This window comes from Mus caroli, chromosome 5 (genome assembly GCF_900094665.2).
Source record: "Mus caroli chromosome 5, CAROLI_EIJ_v1.1, whole genome shotgun sequence".
Classification (NCBI taxonomy): Eukaryota; Metazoa; Chordata; class Mammalia; order Rodentia; family Muridae; genus Mus; species Mus caroli.
Genome location: NC_034574.1, coordinates 137,445,596 through 137,465,913, shown reverse-complemented (window position 1 = coordinate 137,465,913; position 20,318 = coordinate 137,445,596). Strand labels below are relative to the sequence as shown.

Here is a 20,318-nt window from a genome sequence, read left to right as displayed (position 1 = left end):
AGTGCTGGGATTAAAGGCGTGCGCCACCACGCCCGGCTGTGACTGCTCTTTCAAGGTCACCGACATCTTAAGTACCAGAAATGACAGACAACCCGTTATGTCGGAAGAGCTAACATCTGAACATAGCGAATCACAAGGTAAACTTGAATGCATCCCAGTGAAAACATGTAAGAGAGCCCCCCTCTTAAAAACAAAAATGCTACAGCAGCCAAAACAAAGCCAACATTCCTAAACACATCCTTGAGCCTCTTCACCAGGAAGATGGGCAGAACTCTGTACAAAGTTTCAAACTCCGTTCTGAATTTGCACTGATGCCTTAGGGCGTGGTAAACGGCTCAGACTGTTTATGGCCAAGCCTGAGGAAGGTGAATTGTTCTCAGCTTGCCCAAACACATACACATACAAGTAAAAAATAGATTTAGAAAAAATACAGCCTTCTTTCCAAACCCTTTCACACTATAGCCCAGGCTGGTGTTGAATAATTCCTGCCAATCCCCCTGCTGTTGTTTTCCCACTCTGGGATTACAGGAGTATGCCAGGACAGGACAGCCTTTATTATCAATGACCTCTGTCTTAGTCAGGGTTTCTATTCCTGCACAAAAATCATGATCAAGAAGCAAGTTGGGGAGGAAAGGGTTTATTCAGCTTACACTTGCATATCACCAAGGAAGTCAGGACTGGAACTCAAGCAGGGCAGGGAGCAGGAGCTGATGCAGAGGCCATGGAGGGATGTTCCTTACTGGCTTGCTTCCCCTGGCTTGCTCAGCCTGCTCTCTTATAGAACCAAGACTTACCAGCCCAGAGATGGTCTCACCCACAAGGGGCCCTCCCCCCTTGATCACTAATTGAGAAAATGCCTTACAGTTGGATCTCATGAGAGCATTTCCTCAACTGAAGCTCCTTTCTCTGTGATAACTCCAGTTTGTGTCAAGTTGACACAAAACCAGCCAGTACAACCTCTGAGTCAGAAAGAAAATAGACTTGACAGGGCTGGAGAGATGGAAGTGCCTGCCACACGAGCCTGAAGATACCCAGAGTCTACGTAAAGGTAAAGGGGAAAGCAGAAAGCCAATGCCTCACGTGCACCACAGTACGTCTGTGCTCCCCTCTCCAAATGTGCCAACGCAGAACAATGATACATAGAACTGACAGAAGTCTGACAACAGGGCTGGCAGGATGACTCAGCAGGTCAAGCTGTCACCAAATACACAAGACAACCTGAGTTCAATACTCAGAAGCCACGTAAAGGCAGGAGAGCACCACTTCACAACGCTGGCGCAACTTCCATGTAAACACCATGGTAGCATGTACACACACACACACACACACACACACACATCTTATACAGCAACAATAATAAAAATATATTTGTAAAAACATTGACAGCAAGAACAGGAGAAAGCATGGATAACAGAGGGAATTGCAGGGCTGTTGAAATGTCCAGAGTTCAATCCCCAGGCCCACAACGATGGAAGGAAAGAACAGACTCCCTCAGATTGTTCTGTGACAAGCACACAGCACCTATGGCATGTGTCAGCACGTACACAGATCTAAAATAAGTGTAATTTAAACAAAAAGAGGAGAGAGGGAGGGATGGGGGGGGAGCTCATACCTCAAAGTTCTCGCTGACTTCCTGCATCATTTTCAACTTCGTTTCATCAGCTGTAAATAGCAAAACAGTCAGCTCATTGAAACTGCCTTAAGGAGGCTTCAAAAAAAAAAAAAATCACTGGATTTAAGGACTGAAGAGAAGCAATCAGATCTTATCAGTTTGACTGTCACAGCCCAGAAGATGGCACATGGCTAGGTCCCTACCACCAGTCACACACATCCATCCTCCCAGACTCACGTGTGCATGCACAGACAAGGACACACACACACACAGGCAATCTGGCACACACACTTGTGCCTCTCTGTGGCTCCAGCAGTATTGTTCATCATTGTGCTTCTCCACAAGGTAGACAGGGAAAGACCAAGGGTAAACACTAAGGTTTGCGATTCATCTCAGTGTGCAAAAAAGGACAGACTCACGTGTGTTCACATCCGTGAGAGCTGCCACAAACTGAAGGTATTTCTTCATCAGAGTGGTTTGGTCGACCACCGTGGCCCCCTGGGTTGCAACGAACGCCATCTTTCTTCTGAGTTTGTTTCTTTCTCAAGCCTGAGCTGCCAAGTCCATGAGTTTATCCAGCCTGTGAAGAGAGACATCCCGTCAGCAGCTTGCAGGGACACGGAGAGCTTGTAACCTGTGAAAGATTTTACCTGAGTCCTTTCTAAAATTACATTCCTATTTTCATTGTGTTGGGGGAGATTCCTGTGCCACAATAGATGTGTGGAGGTCAGAGGAATCACACAGAAGTCCAGGGACTCGAACTCTGGTCATCAGGGCTGGTGATTGGAACCGAGGCCTGCTGAGCTGTTCCACTGCCCAACCTCTAAAGGATTTGCGGAAATCACTGTTTTCTGTGGGTTGTTTTTGTTTTGGACAGTGTGCCCACATAAAGCCCAAATCCACTGTTTCAACATCGTTCTCTTCGGCATGGAAGCGTTTCTTTCCCGTTAGATATCCTCCTTTCAACAAACCAGGAGATCGCAACACAAACGTTTTGTACAACGAGCTGTGCAGAATGGAGGGAGAGCTGGGGCTGTAGCTCAGTGGAGAGAGGGTTTGCCTAGCATGTTTATGATTGACCTTGATTCCCAGCCCTGCATAAAGCGGAGGGTGTCATCCCACAACCTCTCCAGCACCGGAGAAGTACAGACGGGAGCCTGGGACACACAAGACACTATCTCCAAAGTGTTGCGGAGGAGGTGGGGGGAGCAGGAAGTGTTTGAATCTTTGTAGTTGTGCAATCTCTACCCAGTTCTCCAGTACTCAGGAAGGAGTCACTAACACATAAATGAATGACAACAGCAGAGTTCAAAAAACAAAAAACAAAACAAACCAATCAGGAGTGCTTCAGGACACCTTTTGCATCATCTGCGTCCATCGGGAAACACTACTCTCCTTCAATACTCCCCCCCACCCCATCCCAACCAGTTTAAGAAAATACAAAAGCAGCTAAGCATGGGGGCAAATGGTTTTAATCCCAGCACGCAGGAGACAAGAGGCTAGCCTGTTCTACATAGTGAATTTTAAGCTAGTCAGGGTTACCTGAGACCTTGGGAAAATATACACACTACATCATGGTAGAGCCTTGTCCTGGCTTTTATCCCCCGGTATTGTATAAATAATAAACTATTCTCCTAAGCACTACCTCAAAGACCGGTGGATCTTATCTACGGTCGAGGCACAAAACACAAAGCATGCTTTTGATCATTACATTTACTTAACTGGGGCGGAAGAAGGTGTGTGCCACACAGCACATGAGGAAGTCAGGGGACCACTTGTGGGACGTCTGTTCCTTCCACCCACCATGTGGGTCTCAGGGATTGAACTCGGGTCATCAGGCTTGGCAGCAAGTAACCTTTACCCACTGAACCATCTCACTGGCCCCAAAGCATACTTTAAAAGCACCACAGTGACTTGGAAAACAGGAACGTTGACTCCTGGCTCATAAGGTAAAGCACTTGGTGCCAAACCTGGAGACCTGACTTGATATGTGACCACAGGGTGGAGGGGGAGAACTGAGTCCCACAGGTTGTCCTCTTAGCTCCACATGCATGCCGAACACACATACACAAACAAGCAAATGCTTAAAAAATAAAAAGCTGAGTGTGCCAGTGCACGCCTTTAACCCCAGGACTCTGTGGATCTCTGTGAGTTCTAGACCAGCCAGGCCTACATAGTCCCAGAGACCCTGTTCGTAGGGAGAGAAGAGAAAAGCTAAGGATACTATCAGCCTTGCTACCGTGACTTGGCAAACTCTTGCTTTTCCTATCAGAGTTCCTCCTTCAAACACTGGAGGTCCCTCATACTCACGACTACTAACTAGACTCAGGGTCAAGGCCTTCTTAAGAACAAAACAGAAGCCCTAATCCTGGCCAAACTTTTTATCTAGCTTTTCTGCTGTGGAGGCGTTGTGTAGCTCCGGTAGGAGGAGCTGGCTGAGGTACAGATGGCCTTGATTCTTGAGCTTCCAGCCCCGACCCCTGACAGGCCTGTGTACCATCACTCCAGGGCTAGGAGGTTCTGGGGGATCGAACCCAGGGTTTGGTGTGCTAGGAGGACACTCTACCCTCTGAGCTACAGTCCAAACATCTGCGCAAACTTTTGCGTCACTTAATCCCCTTTTTATACGCCACTCAGTAAAAGTGCCACTTCCGAGCTCCCACCCGATCCTCCCAGGGGCCAGGCCTAGCTTCTCCCTGGGCCAAGAACCTGAAAGCAAGGGGCTACCCTATCCGCCTGTGGATTCTAGAAGGAGGTTCTGAGCTTTTCGAGAGGATATGGGTTCAGGCCTGGATGCCCTCGAGCCCACGGAGTCCCCACCCAGGTAAGGAAAAGGCAAACGGCCCCACAGCCCGCCGTCCTCCATCGGGTCCGCCCCGCCCACGACGCCCGGCTGGATGGACACCGCGCCTCCGGGCCGCCAGGGGGCGCCGTAGCCGCCGCTACCTTCACTCTCAGCGTCTGGCCCAGAGAGCCAGGAGCCTGCGTGGAGGCCCGCAGATGCCAGGATGGCTTTGGTGGGGTGCCGCAGCCCCCTCGACTCCTCACTCAATCCCTTCGCGTCGCAAACGGCCTTCGGGTTCCCTCCTTTTGTCACCGGTCCTTCCCGGGACTCTCAGCGACTGCCCCCCAGCAGGCCGCTGAGCTACGGCAAGCGCCGAGGGCCAACCTCCGCGGCCGCTAGCGCTGCGCGTCCCTCCATCCGCTCCAGCGCAGCCCGGCGCCGCGGAGGACTAAATGCTGCAGTGTGGCTGATCTAGCCTAGGAGGGCTCCTGTGGGGCCGGAAGGACCTCGGTCAAGCAGGGACAGCCTTCTCCACTTCTCCGTGGAGCCGTCGTGCTGCACCGACTCTCTCCCACGCCTGAGACACGCACGCGCGTGCATCTCCCGGGACCGTTCGCCCGCCCTCCCTTGCGCTTACCGGGACCTGCCGACTAGCCCCCAGCATCCGGGCCCGAGTCCCCAAGAACTCTCGCCGCCGACGCCGCTGCTGCTCCTCGCTCAGTCCCGCCCCGGCTTAAAGCCGCGGCGTCCGCCCACCAGAACTAAGCTCGGGCGCACCGCCCCCAAGTGGGTGCGGCCTGGGCGGGCAGCGGGGCAGGGAGGGGCGGTCTGCCGCCTGGGTGGGCGTGCTGTCCTTTTAAATCATCGCCTGGGTGACCTATCTGCTGAGCACCTAGGCCGGTGGGGCTCTGGGCTGCTGCAGCTTCAAGATTCGTCATCGCCCCCACACCCAACCCCGTGTCCCTTTTCCTCGCAGGAACGAGACTGAAGGGTGATTGACACCCGAAATACCTCTCCAGTTGGTTCACTCTGTGTGTGTGTGTGTGTGTGTGTGTGTGTGTGTGTGTCCTTAAGGACTTCCTTCCCTGAGATTTTATTTTTCCTCTTCCAGCAATGGTGGGTGTTGAACTTAGGGCTTCACATCCACTAGGCCAGCGCTCTATTGCTGATCAGCCGCCTGAGAGTGAAGTAGTTCCTGAAAGCAGAAAGAGGCAAGGAAAGCTTTTGGGATAGGGGCAGATAGACTGACATCCAGTTGGCTTAAAGGCAAGCTCGGGTGTTATGCTGCTAGGTCACCCTGAGACAACTACATTTGTCCCGCTTGTAGCTGATGCCCTCCCTTCAAGACAAAATTGGAAGGTGACAGACCTCAAGCCAAGCCAGAGCGGTGAAGAAACATGGTGGGGAGTAGGGGTATCCTGTGATACCCAGATGAGGACGAAGGTCTTTCTTTGCAAGGGACAACTCTATCAATTCTACACTACCGAGTAGGTTCTGTGACAACCACAACAGTGAAGTGAGCTCGGTAACCATAGTTACCCGGTTTTGATGAACACAGTGTAAGCGATGGCCTAAACCCCACTACCTCCAGGCTCCTTGTATTTATATCCTGAAACTTCCTGTTCCTGCTCTGAAAGCTTGAACCACCAGGGTCTTAGTGTTCTGATCCTAAATTGATACATTTTCGCACTCGGCAATAAACAGATTTCACTGTGCCTGAAAAATAACCTTGGAGGTAAGACGGCAGGGAGAAAGCACACTCCTGTATTTGTTTATTGTTGCCACAGAAGAATTAGCAGTAGCTGAAACGCTGGGAATGTGGGAAATTGTTTCTAATGACATTTTTTTCCCCTCCTTCCTGCAAGAAATAGTCTGTTTGCCAATAAAGTTTATGTTGGGCCATCACCTCCAAAAGTAGCATGTCCGAAGTTTGAGAAAGACTTAAAACAGGGATCAAACCAGTGCCCTGGGAGCTGTTTTTGTTTTGTTTGGAAGATTAAAATAAATAAATAAATAAATAAATAAATAAGACAGGTGAGATTGCTCAGTAGATTACTCTCTGGGTTGTAGTCCAGCGGGTAGAATGTCTAGCACACAGGAAGCCCTGGGTTTCCTTCTGCAGGAGCTCTTAACTATAATCTCAATACTCGGCAGGCGAAGTGTTGCACACAGTGTCTTCACTCCATTAACTTCATGTTAATGTTTATCCCCATTACTGCTGTGGAGTAGAAACTAAGAAACCCGTGTGAAGGGAGAAGAGAACTGACTGTGCAAAGTCCCCTGACGTGCACAGGGGTGCCCAGGCACGCTCACACACTCAGGGACATGAACACACATAGTAATAATAAACACATTTTACAGAAGGAAAACATGTCCAGCGTGGTGGTACACACTCTTAATTCCAGCTCTTGGGAGGATCCCTATGAATTTTGAGGCCAACTTGATCTGCCTAGTAAGAAAGACAGGAAAAAAGAAAGAAAAAAGAAGAAACAAATCTATCTTTTGATAAATTTCAGCATTTAACTAATTAATTGCATATCATACACATCCATGATTGGTTTTACCTCTGTTATTGACAAAATCAGCCTCCTCCCTTTTGGCATAGTTCTATCAGGGTATTCAAATTGGTTAGGGTTTACTTGTTTGTCCCCTGAGTTCCAGGTCAGGGACTGGGTCAACCTCATCCCTTTTAGGTAAATTAGATTAAGTCTCTCTGCTTTAAATCCTATGAAAGCCCCAGACATGGTGGTGCATGCCTTTAGTCCCAGCACTCAGGAGGCAGAGACATGTGGATCTCTGTGAGTTCAAGGCCAGCCTAGTCTACAAAGAGAGTCCAGGACAGCCAAGATCCAAAGCGAGTCCAGGACAGCCAGGATTTTGTTACACAGGGGAGTCCTGTCTGGAGGGAAGGGGGAGGAATCCTTCAAAACCTTTGCAGCTCATCCAAAGTGACCTCTGTCCCTATTTGCCTGCCTGCCTGCTTGCCAAACCGGCCAGATCACCTTTTTGGTGTTACTAGGGTCTTCTTGTGCTTGACAACCACCAATACTGCCCCTGTCTCAGTTCTTTTGACGTTCATCTGCCTGTTTGGAACGTGCTCCCCTGAAGGACACCAAGTCCTACTTACTCAACTGAGGCATCACTGGTTGCAGTGGTCCTTGGAGCACTGAAAAAGCCCTGGACTTCATCCTCAATTTGGGCTTGCCTGCAGTCTCTGTAGGTAGGCGAAGGGCTGCAAGGCAGTTAGCTACTTCCCTCTGGGCAGGATGTGTTTACTCCCAAAGCTACATTGGAATAGAAATTTAGAGGCCCAGTAGACTTTGCACTCAGAAAGAAAAAATGCCGTGACACCCAAGTTTGTGATAATGTTTTTCTTTAATATATGTTACTTTTAATTCTTTTAATTTTTTTAACTTTACCTAGAGTTTATTCTTGTTATTAAATCATTTATTTATTTATTTATTTATTCATTTTACATCCCAATCGCTGCCCACTCCTCCCGGTTCTCTCCCCACCGTACAATCTGGCTACCTTGTCTGGCCTCAGAGGGAGAAGATACACTATCTATCCCTGCAGAGACTTGTGCCAGAGTGGGGCGGATACGATGGGGGAGTTTTCAGAGAAGAGGAGGGATTTAGAGGCATACCATATACTCACCGGTCCTCACTTTCTTCTGTGACATTTCCATTAAAGGACAATGTGTAGTTGTGTCATTTGTAAGGAGAAAAAAGACACAGGAGCCTCAGGAGTGTCCCCAGATTTTTAGGGACCTAGACTCAGGTGAACAGGCTTTCATGGGTTCTACAAGAAGAAGAATGTCAGCCCGGTGTAGTGGCGCACACCTTTAATCCCAGCACTCAGGAGGCAGAGACAGGAGGATTTCTGAGTTTGAGGCCAGCCTGGTCTACAAAGTGAGGAGGAAGAGGAGGAGGAGGAGGAGAAGGGGAGGAAGAGGAGGGGGAGGAAGAGGAGGAGATCAGTCAGTATCCACCAGTTTATGATGAAATAGATTTGGAGATTTTGTTTTTGAGACAGAATCCCACCGTGTGGCCCTGATTGTCCTAGAGCTCACCCTGTAGATCAAGCTAGCCTGGAACGCAGAGGTCGGCCTGCCTCCGTCTCCCGAGTGGAGTGCTGGGATTAAGGGGGCGTGCCACAACAATCAGTTGGTTAAAAAAACAAACAAACAAATGAACAAACAAATTATTGAGACTTACTGGTAAGATGCCACAGCAAGACGCCACAACCTATAGAAGTCAGTTCTTTCCTTCTATCATATGGATCCCAGAGATGGAATTTCGTTGTCGACCTTTACCCACTGTTCTGTCTTGCTGCCCTGAGTTGGAGATTTTGTTAAAGTTTTTTGTTGTTGGTTTTTTTTTTTTTAATGTACATTGTGTTTTTTTATCTGTATGAGGGTGTCGGATCCCTGGGAACTGGAGTTACAGACAGTTGTGAGCTGCCATGGGTGTTGGGAATTGAACCTGGGTCTTTTGGAAGAGTAGTCAATGCTCTTAACCACTGAGCCCCAGCCCCTTGTTAAAAATATTTTAATATAGGCTTAGTACTATAGAAAATAGAGAGGTGGTTAGAAGAAAAAAAATACGTATCTGTGTGGGAGTATGTGCTTCCTAAAGGAGAGCCATACAAAGTAGGGTATAACCAAGTGTGTGTCTAGACTCCTTGGGGAGAGTAAGCAATTAATTTCCTTAGCATTAGCCATATCTACCATTTGGGTGGCTCTCATCTCAAAAGATTGATAGTATGAGCTAGAGAAACAACTGCCTGTCACTCCTCTTCCAAGGGACTCAATACCCTCTTCTGGCCTCTGTGGGTGCCTGAAGTCAGGTACGCAACCACATGGTGGCTCACAATCATCTATAATGGGATCCGATGCCCTCTTCTGATGTGTCTGAAGACTGTGACAGTGTGCATTAGATAAATAAACCTTGTTTAAAATATCTTAAATTCTTACTGTTCATGTGTGTGATCATATATAAGTATACACGCTCTATATACAGATATGTAGGAATTCATGCTTCTCCCCTAAGTTGAGAGAACTCCTTACCCCTTCTTATGTTGCCAGGATTGTCACTGCCTCTCTATCTTGCTTCAGTAGGAATATGAACCCTGAGGTGTCTGCCATCTGTGACCAAAAGATATACAATTATACCAGCTTGCTAGCACCAGCAGACAGAATACCCTGCTTTCAAAAGGTCATAATGAACAAAAATCGGTGAAGGGGGTCAACAAGATGAGTTGGCAGGCTTGCAGCCCAGCCTCAGGACCCAAGTTTAATCCTCTAGACCCAAGTAGTAGAGGGGGAGACACTTCTCCTGCAGGTCATCTTCTGACCTCCACACATACACTATAGCATGCATTCAACTCCACACATATACATACACACATGTACAGAGATAGGTAGATGGATCAATAAGCATGAGCTGTCTACTATGCAGAAAAATTAAATTAGCCCTAACGGGCCACTGCTAAAATGATTGAGGTTCTACTAGCCATAACCTATAGGCTATCCCTGGGTCTGCTGAGCTTAGCAGTCGTTGTTTTTATCAGAGAAGCTGCAACTACCTGCCGGTGACCTTCAAGACTTGTTTGTTGTTGAGGTTCCCTCATGGAAGGAGAAGACTAGGAAAGATCACTCTCTGGACTCTCCTTTGTTCTTTCAGCTGCTCTCTCCTGAACCTCTCAGCCAGCTGTATGCAACTCTGCCCTCATTGCCTGTGGGCTCTGTGGCCCTGGGAAGTACTACAGTATATAGATTGTAGAAGGTTAACAGAAGCTGGGGTGGGGAACGGGTTGAGGGGGAACCGACCCCATGCAAAGAAAAACTTTGTCTGGACCTTGGTAGGAGGGAGGTGCCTGGTCGATCTCCTAAGAAGAAAATTATACAATGGCTACAAAGTGAGTTCTGGGCCAGCCTTAGATATGCAGCAGAAAACCTGTCTCAAAAAGCAAAAAAAAAAAAAAAAAAAAAAAAAAATTAGTCAACAACAGCTAAGTCTGTGCATATATCCCCGAGGAACTGTAAATAGTTTGAATGTAGATGTTCTGGAAGTACAAAATGTATACCAAGTAGTGAAAATTTAGGACAGCGAAAGAGATTAAGGGCTAGGGTTAGGGTTAGGGCTTGGTGGGTTGTTTGCTGCGCTAGCTTTAGGACCTGAGTTCGAATCACAGAAACCTATGTAAAAGTCAGGCGGCGTGGTGAACATCTGAGGTCCCGGCGCTGGGAGGGAATGGAGGTAGGCAGATTCCCGGGGCTCCTTGATCGTCGGTCTGTTAACTTGGTGAGCTAAAGGTTCAGTGAAAAGACCTTATCTCTGGAAAGATGGCTCTGAGGCGTACAGAAGCACGATGCTTGGAGGGAGCATGCGCACCTGGTGAAGCAAGGATGGCCTCTGTGTTCCCTAGAGGGGAGGGACTCTCGGGGAGGGCTGTGTGGGCGGAGGTGGCTGCAGGCGGGGACAGGCGAGCGCTGCGTCTCCACGCACAACCAGACGGAGCCGCCACTGCGGAGCTCCAACCCAGCTCCCTGAGCATCCTCCCGGCGCCCCTCGGTATCCACGCTTCGCCATGGCCAAGGCCACCGACATCCTCGTCTTCTGGTTCGCTTGCCTCCTGCCCTTGGGTCCGGCGAGGGTGGCGGCAGGTAAGTCAGAGCCCGCCTGGAACTGTCCAGTACTGTCCAGAACCTAAGCTACCGAGATGACTCGGTGCGTTCTGCCCCTCTGCCCAGAAGTCACGCAGGTACTTGGGGTGTCTCCCTGCTCTCCCTCGATGCCTACCTCCATCACTCTGCCCTGGGATGTGCATTCATCCCGATGCTCAAGACTGGTACTCACAAGGGGAGGAGCAGGGAGCATGGATGCATGCAGGGAAGCCCCGGTGGGCTGAGAGAGGCCATCGCGCCTCAGCCATCCCCAGGGGGAACCGCCCCCTTGCCTGCATGGGGTAGCGCTTTTGCTTTTTCTAGAGATTTCTACCGTGATTACGTTGGCTAAGGGGTGGCACGGGTACTAGTCCACAGAGCCAGTCTGCCATTTCCTCCCTGGGAATGATTTTTTTTTTTTAAAAAGGGGGATCCTGAGCCGACAGGTTTTTCCAAGGCTCACTAGGCACCCATCTCTCCGTGATGAAAAGATCAACGCAACCTTCCTACCCCATTTTATGAATAATAAATGATCCGGATTCAAGAATTGTCTGAGACCGGTGGGTTGTGAGCAGCTGCAAAAAAGAAAAAAAAAAAGTCATTTTTCACAGCCCATTCAAAGAGTAGTGGGGGAAGAGGGGGCCTGGCGTAGATTTGTGAGAACAGCGGGAACCATGAAGTAAATTAAAAAAAAATTTTAAAACCTGCGTTTTTAGAATCAATTCGAGAATTCGAGGATTTTGTGGGAATTTTGCATTTTTAAAATCATCTGCAGCCCCCCCCCCACCCTACCCCCACTCCCCACCCCCAACCCCTCTCCTGGAAATCCACCATAAAATTCATCTAGAAATGGACACCCTGGTACTTTAGGTTGTATGTGCCTTGAAGTTATGTGATTTAATTTCAAGAAATATACAAGTATTTATTTATTTATTATTTATTTATATTTCAAGACAGGATTTCTTTGTATAGCCCTGATTGTCCTGGAACTCCTCTAGAAATGAACACCCTGGTCCATTAGGTTGTATGTGCCTTGAAGTTATGTGATTTAAATTTCAAGAAATATACAACTATTTATTTATTTATTTATTTACATTTCAAGACAGGATTTCTTTGTATAGCCCTGATTTTCCTGGAACTCATCTAGAAATGGACACCCTGGTCCATTAGGTTGTATGTGCTTAGAAGTTATGTGACTTAAATTATAAGGAACACACAACCATTTGTTTGTTTGTTTTGAGGCAGGGTTCCTCTGTGTAGCCCTGGCTGACCTGGAGCTCACTCTGTAGACCATCCTGTCTTTGAATTCAGAGATCCACCTACCTCAGGCTCCCAGTCACTGGGGTTAAGGCATGTGCCACCATGTCACACTCTATGATGTGACAAGGCCTTCATGAATTGCCCAGGCAGGCCTCTAACGTGACCTCTCCAGCTTCAGCTTCCCCAGTGCTGGGATTATGCGTACCTGTCACCAATCCAGTCCCTTTTTTTTTTTTTGAGATGGGGTCTTATATAGCCTAGGCTGGCCTAGAACTCACTATGTAGCTAAGGATGGATTTGAACTCATTATTTATCCTCCTCACATCACCTCTTTAATCCCAGCACTTAGGAGGCAGAGACAAGTGGATTTTTGAGTTATTCAGACCATCAGAGCTGTGTTTGGCAAATATTTTTTGCCTGCCTGCACAAAAAGGCCTGCTATATGAAAAGGCCTCAGTAATCATTTTCTAGAATGTTCCACATGTATCATGGGAAAACAATGGAGCCCGGAAACCATGTAGGGAAACCGGGGCCATGTTGCTGAGGCTGTTGTCTCTGGTTCTAGCACACTTAGTTCTAAGTCACTTGAAGGTATTTGTATAGGCTGCCCCTAAGCCCCTGCCTGGGTGGCTGTGCTCTGTGTTCCTAGGCTGTGTATTCATCTGGGCTCCCAAACAGGAGAGATGACCTCAGGTGAGCACAGTAGCAGGGGATGCACTGGACCTGGTTCTTTCAGCCTCACGTGGTAGTGGTCTTCACTGTCCACTTTAGCCTGGATGTCCTGGATACTTCCCAAAGACCCGGAGGAAGAAGGGAAGTGTCACCTTGGAAGGGTCCAGATTCCCACCCACCCCCTTTTAAAGACAGGGTCTCACGTAACCTCAGAGACTGTTTTCAAACACATACCGCCAAGGATGACCTTGAACTTCTAATCCTCCAGCTCCCACCTCCAGAGTTGTAGGATTATAGGCCTGTACCACCACACTTAGCTTGGGCGCAGGTCTCAGGGCAGCATGGGTTTTAGGTAGTGATTCTACTAATTGGGCTACACTCTCAGCCCCAGCTTCCAATCTGTTATTACTGTTTTGGATGTTTTTGCTATTGGTGGTGTTTTGTTTTAGTTTTGAGATGGGTCTCATTAAATAGCCCCAACTGGCACAGGATTCATTTATGCAGACCAAGCTAGCCTTGAACTCACAGAGATCTGCATATCTCTGCCTCCCAAGTCCATTAAAGACATTCCCCACCATGCCCAGTGCAGCTCCTGTTTTTAATTTCTTTTTGATTTTTAAATTTATTCCGTTAGTGTGGATGCACATCTATCTGTGAATGCAATGTCCACATGTGTGTCAATGCCTGTAAAAGCTGGAAGAGGGCATTGGAGTCCCAGGATCCAGATCTGGAGTCACAGACAGGTGTGAGCTGTCCAATAGTAGTCGCCAGGAACTGAACCTAGGTCCTGTGAAAGAACAGCGAGGGCTCTTAACCACGGAGCCATCTCTCTAGCCCAGCTTCTGTCTTTTAAGACCATTGTAGTCTCCTCCAGCCAGGGCTGGTGGGGGTTCCTATGAGCTGGGCCGCCATTTGCAACAACATCCTCAGCGGGGCCCTCCTTCTTCTCCAGCCAGCAGTTTCATTTCCATGGCAACAGATCTGCGTCAGCCCGATCTCACTGCAGATGCAGGATGGCAATTAACTTACGGCTTAGTGTCCCTGCCACCTTAGAGCCTTGCTGGTCCTTGTTCTTCCTCAACTGGAGTAGGAGGAAGGGGGGGAGAGGGGGGTTGGGGAAGTGGGGGGGGGGNTCGAGAGCCCTTGAGAAAAGGAAGATGCTGCCTGCCAACAAAAGGGAGGAATGATAGCCCCCCCCCCCCCCCCCCCCCCCCCCCCGAGAATAACAATAGTAGCCCAAGCCTTTTGTATTACAGACTTGCCTGGGTACTATATGCTATGACAAAAGGCTTTTGCTGCCAAAGCTGAAGATGTGAATTTGAATTTGATTCCTGGAACCCATATATTAGATGGAAAAAAACCTGACCCCCTACTTCATGCACACAAGTGTGCTCCTGCATGTACACACCACACACACACACACACACACACACACACACACACACACACGGTAAATAGATAAGTGCAAAGTACCTGACAAAAGCAGATTAAGGAAGGGTTTGTTTCAGTGAGCTCACAATTCAAAAGTACAGTCAATCATATCAGGGAAGGAGGACACAGCAGCAGGAGCCATGGCAACTGATAATCACTGCATCTCTGTGAGTTCAAGGCTAGCTCCATCTACATCAGTCGTTCCAGGACAATCAGAGAGAGATACTACATGGAGATCTTGTCTCAAAATCAAAACTAAACCAAATCCCATCATGTTGACAATATGAACCCTCAACCCCATGCCATTTTGGACGGCAGTGGTGGCCCGTGCCTTTAGTCTCTTGACTCAAACAGCTTTAGAACTCAACAAATGAATTTGAAGAAAAGGAATTCATAATAGGAACACGGAGCCAAGGAACAGAAAGCACTGAAGCCCAAGTCCCCAGTGGGAATCCAGAATGCCGTTGTAGGGTAAATGGACATTTGCAGATGGACTCCTCTCCTGGGTCTATGGAAGACTTCATCCAGTGTCCTGTGAAATCCCTCAGAGAGGGAGCATGCCCTTCAGTTATGGGTAACCCCAGCACCTGTGGGGGTGGGGCACACAGAAGGGTGAGCAGTCTTCTGGGACAGTGCCAGGCAGGCGACCTGGACCTTATGCTACATCGTCCTCTCTGGGAGTCACGTGGCTCAGAAGTACCACCATACAGCTTGTTTGTGTGCACGGGTATGCTCAATGGTGCTCGTGCCCGCATGTGCGTACAGGTGAAAGGCTGACCTGGGATGTCTTCCTCAGATTCTCTCTACCTCGGGCACTGCCTCATACTGACCATTAACAACATATGGTTGGCATTAAACACTTGGGGTTTTGCTAATGTGACCTTGAGACCCGTTTCTTGGTTTTAACTCAATTTAAACAATAGAGAGTGGAGCTTGCTGATCCCATTAGACTAACAGGTCAGCAAGCTCGAGAGATCCTCCTGTCCCCACTGCCCAGGTAGGTGCCTGGCTTATTGTTTTGTTATGGTTTTTGGTCTTTTGAGACAGGGTTTCTCTATATAGCCCTGGTTATCCTGGTGTCCTGGAACTCACTCTGTAGACCAGGCTGGGCTTGAACTCAAGAGATCTGCCTGCCTTTGCCTCTGCCTCCCGAGTGCTCAGAGTAAAGGCCTGTGCCACCACTGCCCGGCCGAGCCTGGCTTTTTAAGTGGGTCTGAGGATTTGAACTCAGATTCTCATGTGTCTGCAGCAAGCACTCTTACCCATCGAGCTATGTCCCCAGCTCCTTATCACATATTAAGTACTTGGCTGCACACAATAGAGAAGCATAGGACCTTTGTCCTCTGGGAATTAAAAGTACAGTCATTCCATTCCGTGTGCTGGTGGGTCAGTGACAGTGGTGTCCCCAGCCTGTCAGGAGAGCACTGAGGGGTCAGGAGGTGGAAAAGGCATTCTTTTATCATTAGATTTGTTTACAGTAGAGTGTTTGCATACCCGGGGATCAAACTCAGATAGTGGGGCTTGGCAGCAAGTGCCTTTACCCACTGAGCCAGCATACAGGGACACTGAAGGACCAGAGCATCCTGGGAAGTGGAGTCTTACTATGAGTCCTGGCTAGCTTAGAACTCATTATGTAAACCAAGCTGGTCACAAACTCACAGAGCTCCATTCACCTGGGCCAGTCTTGCAATTAAAAGCGCTTACTAGTGTGTTCTCCTGCAACTGCAGGAAGTTAAAAGTGACTGGCTTCCAGGTGGAAGTTTCCCAGCTGTGAATCTAGACCCCGCCCCCATTAGATCCCCTGCTGGAAGCTTGTCTGGACAACAAGCGGTGGGGCATACATAGTCAGGGCCAGGATGGAGCAGAAATCCAGATGACTGCACATGGGACCCCTTGAAGTGAGATAGAGTGGAGATGTCAATGGTGGTGGTGGTGTGCCCAGAAAAGAGAAACCCAGAGGCCTGTGACGGAACCTTGGGGCTGCTGGCTTTTATTATTTTGTTTTATTTCTTTTCTTTTTTTTTTTCCTTTCTTCTGTTATTTTATTAAAAAATAAAAAATAAAAAAATAAACCAAAACAGCAGCAGCACCACCACCACCACCAACAACAACAACAACAACAAAACCAGGCTTGTATAGCACAGGCTAGCCTAAAATTCACTATGTAACTGAGAATGGCCCTGAACTACTGGACTTCCCATTTCTGCCTTCTGAGTGCTAGGATATGGGTGTCTGCCCCCCTGGTTTGTGGAATGAAAGGGATGAAATCCAGAGCTTTATTCAATCCAGGCATGCATTCAACCTACTAAGCTATGTCCCCAGCCCACACCCAGTCCTGTCCCCCACCCCCAGCCCAAGCAAGCTCTTTTTATCTTGACATGTGAAGAGAGGGTAAAGGAAGCTCTGAGCAAACAGAAATACTCTACGTACCTACTGAAGATTGACCGGTAACCCCACATCCTTGTTAAACACTTGTGGCTGTGGTGACCGAGAGACAGAATGCTTAACTGATGATTAGGAAGATGGACGAAGGATTTCTGTCACCTCCCTGAACCCCGCCCCGCACGTATCTCCTAGGTCTCTATAATCTTAGTCTTACTGCTGACGGTCCTGCTACCGTGGGCACCGAAGTGACCATCTCAGCCAGCCTGGAGGTCAAGGACAATGGCAGCCTGCCCCTGCCTGCAGACACCCACCTCTACCGTTTCCACTGGATCCACACACCTCTGACACTCACTGCCAAGACTGAGAAGAATCTAACCTCGACCATCCACGTGGTGGGCGGCGTGCCTGGGGACTTCCCAATCTCTGTCTGGGTCACTGCTGTCGACTGTTGGGTGTGCCAGCCGTTAGCCAGGAGTACTCTACTCCTCCCCATTAAAGGTGAGGATCTCTGAGGACTTTTCTTGTTTACCTGTTTGCTTTCAAGATCTTTCATGTTTTCAGCCTCAAACATATGAGGGGGGACAAATGCTTCCCACTGAGCTATAACACCAGGCCTGCCTTCAAATCTTGTGCTTGTATGTACTTGTTCTGTGTGTGTGTGTGTGGTGTGTGTTTGTGTGTGCGTGCACATATGCACATACTTACTCGTGTGCTTCTACACCAGAAGACAGACTCTGAGACTTTTCAGGAAGCATCTACTTTTTTTGGACAGGATCTCTCATTGGCCTGGAGTTCACTAATTAGACTAAGCTGGTTGGCCAGGAAGACCCAGCACTGAGATTACAAATGTTATCCACCATCATAATCTAGCTTTTTTTTTTTTAATCATTCAATCAATCAATCAACCAATCAATAATCAATCAATCAATCTGGGCTCTTGGGATCAAATTCAGGTTCTCATGCTTTCAAAACAAGCACTTTACCAACTGAGCCTCTTCCCCTGTTACCAAGTTCTTTGTGCAGAGAAAAATATCCAGCCTTGAGAGTTGACGGTAATCAAATAGATACAAATTACAAGCATAGATAAATTCTTTCTTGGTTGTTCATTAAGTTAAAAAGAATCAGAAAATAGGTTTGGCAAGATGGCTCAGCAGGTAAAGGTGCTTGCTGGTGCTTGCCACGAAGCCTGATAACCCGAGTTTGATCCCTAGGCCCCACATGATGGAGAGGGTCCACTCCTGCAAGCTATACTCTGACTTCAACACACACATCATGACATGAGTGCACACAGACAGACACACAGGCACACACAGTCACACACACACATACACACACACTAAATAGATAAATGTAATCAAAAGGTTTTATTTAAAAAGAAGAAGGGCTGAGAGTTGGCTCAGAGGTTAAGAGCATTGGTTTTTTTCTCGAAGACAACCTTGATTCAATTTCCAGCACTTCCACGGCAGCTCACAACTGCCTGTAACTCTAGCCCAAGGTGACCACACACCCTTTTCTTACCTCCTAAGGCAGCTGGCACATACACAGGCAAAACACTTATATAAAACAATAAAAATAAAATAAAATAAGGAGCCAGGCCTGGAGAAATGGCTCCATAGTTCAGGGTACTTGTGACTTTTGGAGAGGACCAGAGTTCAGATCTAGCAACGACCTGAGGTTTACAGTGGAAATGGATTGGTATTCAGGAAGTAAGTCTTCATTTAGGCAACGATTTATGCATAAGATTACAATAGCGAAAAAAGAGATATAAATAAATGAAACACACAACTCTTAGGGGATTGACTAAAGACACTGAAATAATTGTGTCTTTTGCTTTTGCTTTTGTTTTTCAAGACAGAGCTTCTCTGTGTATCCCTGGCTGTCCTGAAATTCACTTTGTAGACCAGGCTAGTTTTGAACTCACAGAGATCCACCTGCCTTTGCCTCCTACGTGCTGGGATCAAAGGCATGCACCCCTGTGTCAAGCAATCTATGTGCTTTTTATTTTCGAGGGTGGGAGGAAGTCTTTCTGTAGAGCCCAGGGTGGCTTTGAACTCAAGAAGATCCTCCTGCCTCAGCCTCCTCAGTGCTAGGATTTATAGGCATATCCTATGACCCACAGCTAATTTTTAGAAGTATTTCAATTTCTTTTACTACATTTACTTTTTATTTATGTAAGTATTTATTTATTTAGTGAGGGTGTGTATGCACATGGGTACCTGTGCTGTGGTGTCCATGCGGAGGTCAGAGGACAACTTGCAGGAGTTGATTTTCTCTTTCTACCATGTAGGACCTGGGGATTGAACTCGTATCGTCAGCATCCATGGTAGGTGCCTTTACCTATTGAGATGATAAGCGCCATCTCAATAGCCCCGGCTCATGGAATTGTTAATCATAACCCTTACAGTGAGTTTAGAATGCCCAGAGCGAAACTGTTCATGCTCGCAAGATGATATAGAAAGTAAAGCGAGCACAGAATTAGGTAACTAATCTATATACTCGCCTAGTGTAAATGGATGCAGTTGCCATGGAGTCCAGAAGAGGGCATCAGATACCTCAAAGCTACAGCAACAGAGTATCAAGTACTCTTAACCACTGAGCTGTCTCTCCAGCTCTACCTCCAACTTTGTGTGTGTGTGTGTGTGTGTGTGTGTGTGTGTGTGTGTGTGTGTGCTGGGATGGACCTCCGAGCCTGAGTGTTAGGCAACTGCTTCACTGCTGAGCCACATCCCAGTTCCTCTTGTATCCTTTACATTATCTCCTTATGCCTTTCAGTGTCTGATACAGTGTATTAAGGAATTCTTAGGCTCTATTACTTAGAGTCCAATAACAACAGCAAAAATAGTCTGTACGTGTTCAATTCTGAGGCAAATTTATTTGTTTGTTTTCGGATGAGGTCCCTTGTTGCTCCAGGCTGACCTCTAACTCACTGTGTAGCCAAGGATAGCCTTGCACTCTTGATCCTCCTGCCCTAGCCTCCCAGGTGGGCATCCTGTCTGGCTTCAACGTGTGTTTCCTGGTGGGTATCCCTGTGAAAGGGAAGTGGGGGCGGGGCCACAGGTTGAGCACTTAGCCCCTGCTGTGAGTCACTGCCAGCAGGGGGTGACTGGGGCATCTCAGTGGTGGAGGATGGAGATCCACGGGGTCCCCCCACTGCACGTGGTTCTGCTGGCTGGAGGAGGCTGAGCCAGGGAGTGGCTGCCCTGCACCAGCCCAAGGTGAACTCAGGCTCTTCTTTCTGTCTTGTACCTTTGTGAACTCACTCTCCCTTGGTCTTTCTTAGAGTCCCTTGTGGGAAACATTGTCGTTACCCAGAACACCTCCCTGTCTTGGCCGAACTCCTACATCACCAAGAGAAGTCTTAGACTGTCCTTTCTTCTCCATGACCCAAGCGACTTCTTCAAGTCCGCTTCCTTCTTTTACCGATGGGACTTTGGAGACGGGTACGCATTTACTCTCTCTCTCTCTCTCTCTCTCTCTCTCTCTCTCTCTCTCTCTCTCTCTCTCTC

General features: G+C 48.0%; 2 protein-coding genes across 10 annotated transcripts in view; one reads left to right on the top strand and one right to left on the bottom strand.

The window, feature by feature from the left end:
• Positions 1-5,207, bottom strand: part of Trrap (transformation/transcription domain associated protein) — a 93,691-nt gene extending 88,484 nt beyond the window's left edge. For 3 of the 9 annotated variants that reach the window (XM_029477034.1, XM_029477033.1, XM_021163533.2), the window contains exons 1-3: positions 5,035-5,205; positions 2,032-2,192; positions 1,613-1,662 (exon numbers count right to left, since the gene is read on the bottom strand). In XM_029477034.1, the coding sequence (XP_029332894.1) occupies positions 1,613-1,662; positions 2,032-2,131 (150 nt within the window). In that variant the 5' untranslated portion in view covers positions 2,132-2,192; positions 5,035-5,205. Of the gene's footprint in view, positions 1-1,612; positions 1,663-2,031; positions 2,193-4,558; positions 4,762-5,034 lie in introns of those variants that run through there. The other 6 variants (XM_029477030.1, XM_021163529.2, XM_021163536.2 and 3 more) reach the window with 4 other exon arrangements.
• Positions 5,208-10,905: 5,698 nt separating this feature from the next.
• Positions 10,906-20,318, top strand: part of Tmem130 (transmembrane protein 130) — a 26,373-nt gene continuing 16,960 nt past the window's right edge. Inside the window, exons 1-3 of the mRNA XM_021163843.2 lie at positions 10,906-11,064; positions 17,005-17,310; positions 20,093-20,252. Of these exons, the coding sequence (XP_021019502.1) occupies positions 10,989-11,064; positions 17,005-17,310; positions 20,093-20,252 (542 nt within the window). The 5' untranslated portion in view covers positions 10,906-10,988. The remainder of the gene's footprint in view (positions 11,065-17,004; positions 17,311-20,092; positions 20,253-20,318) is intronic.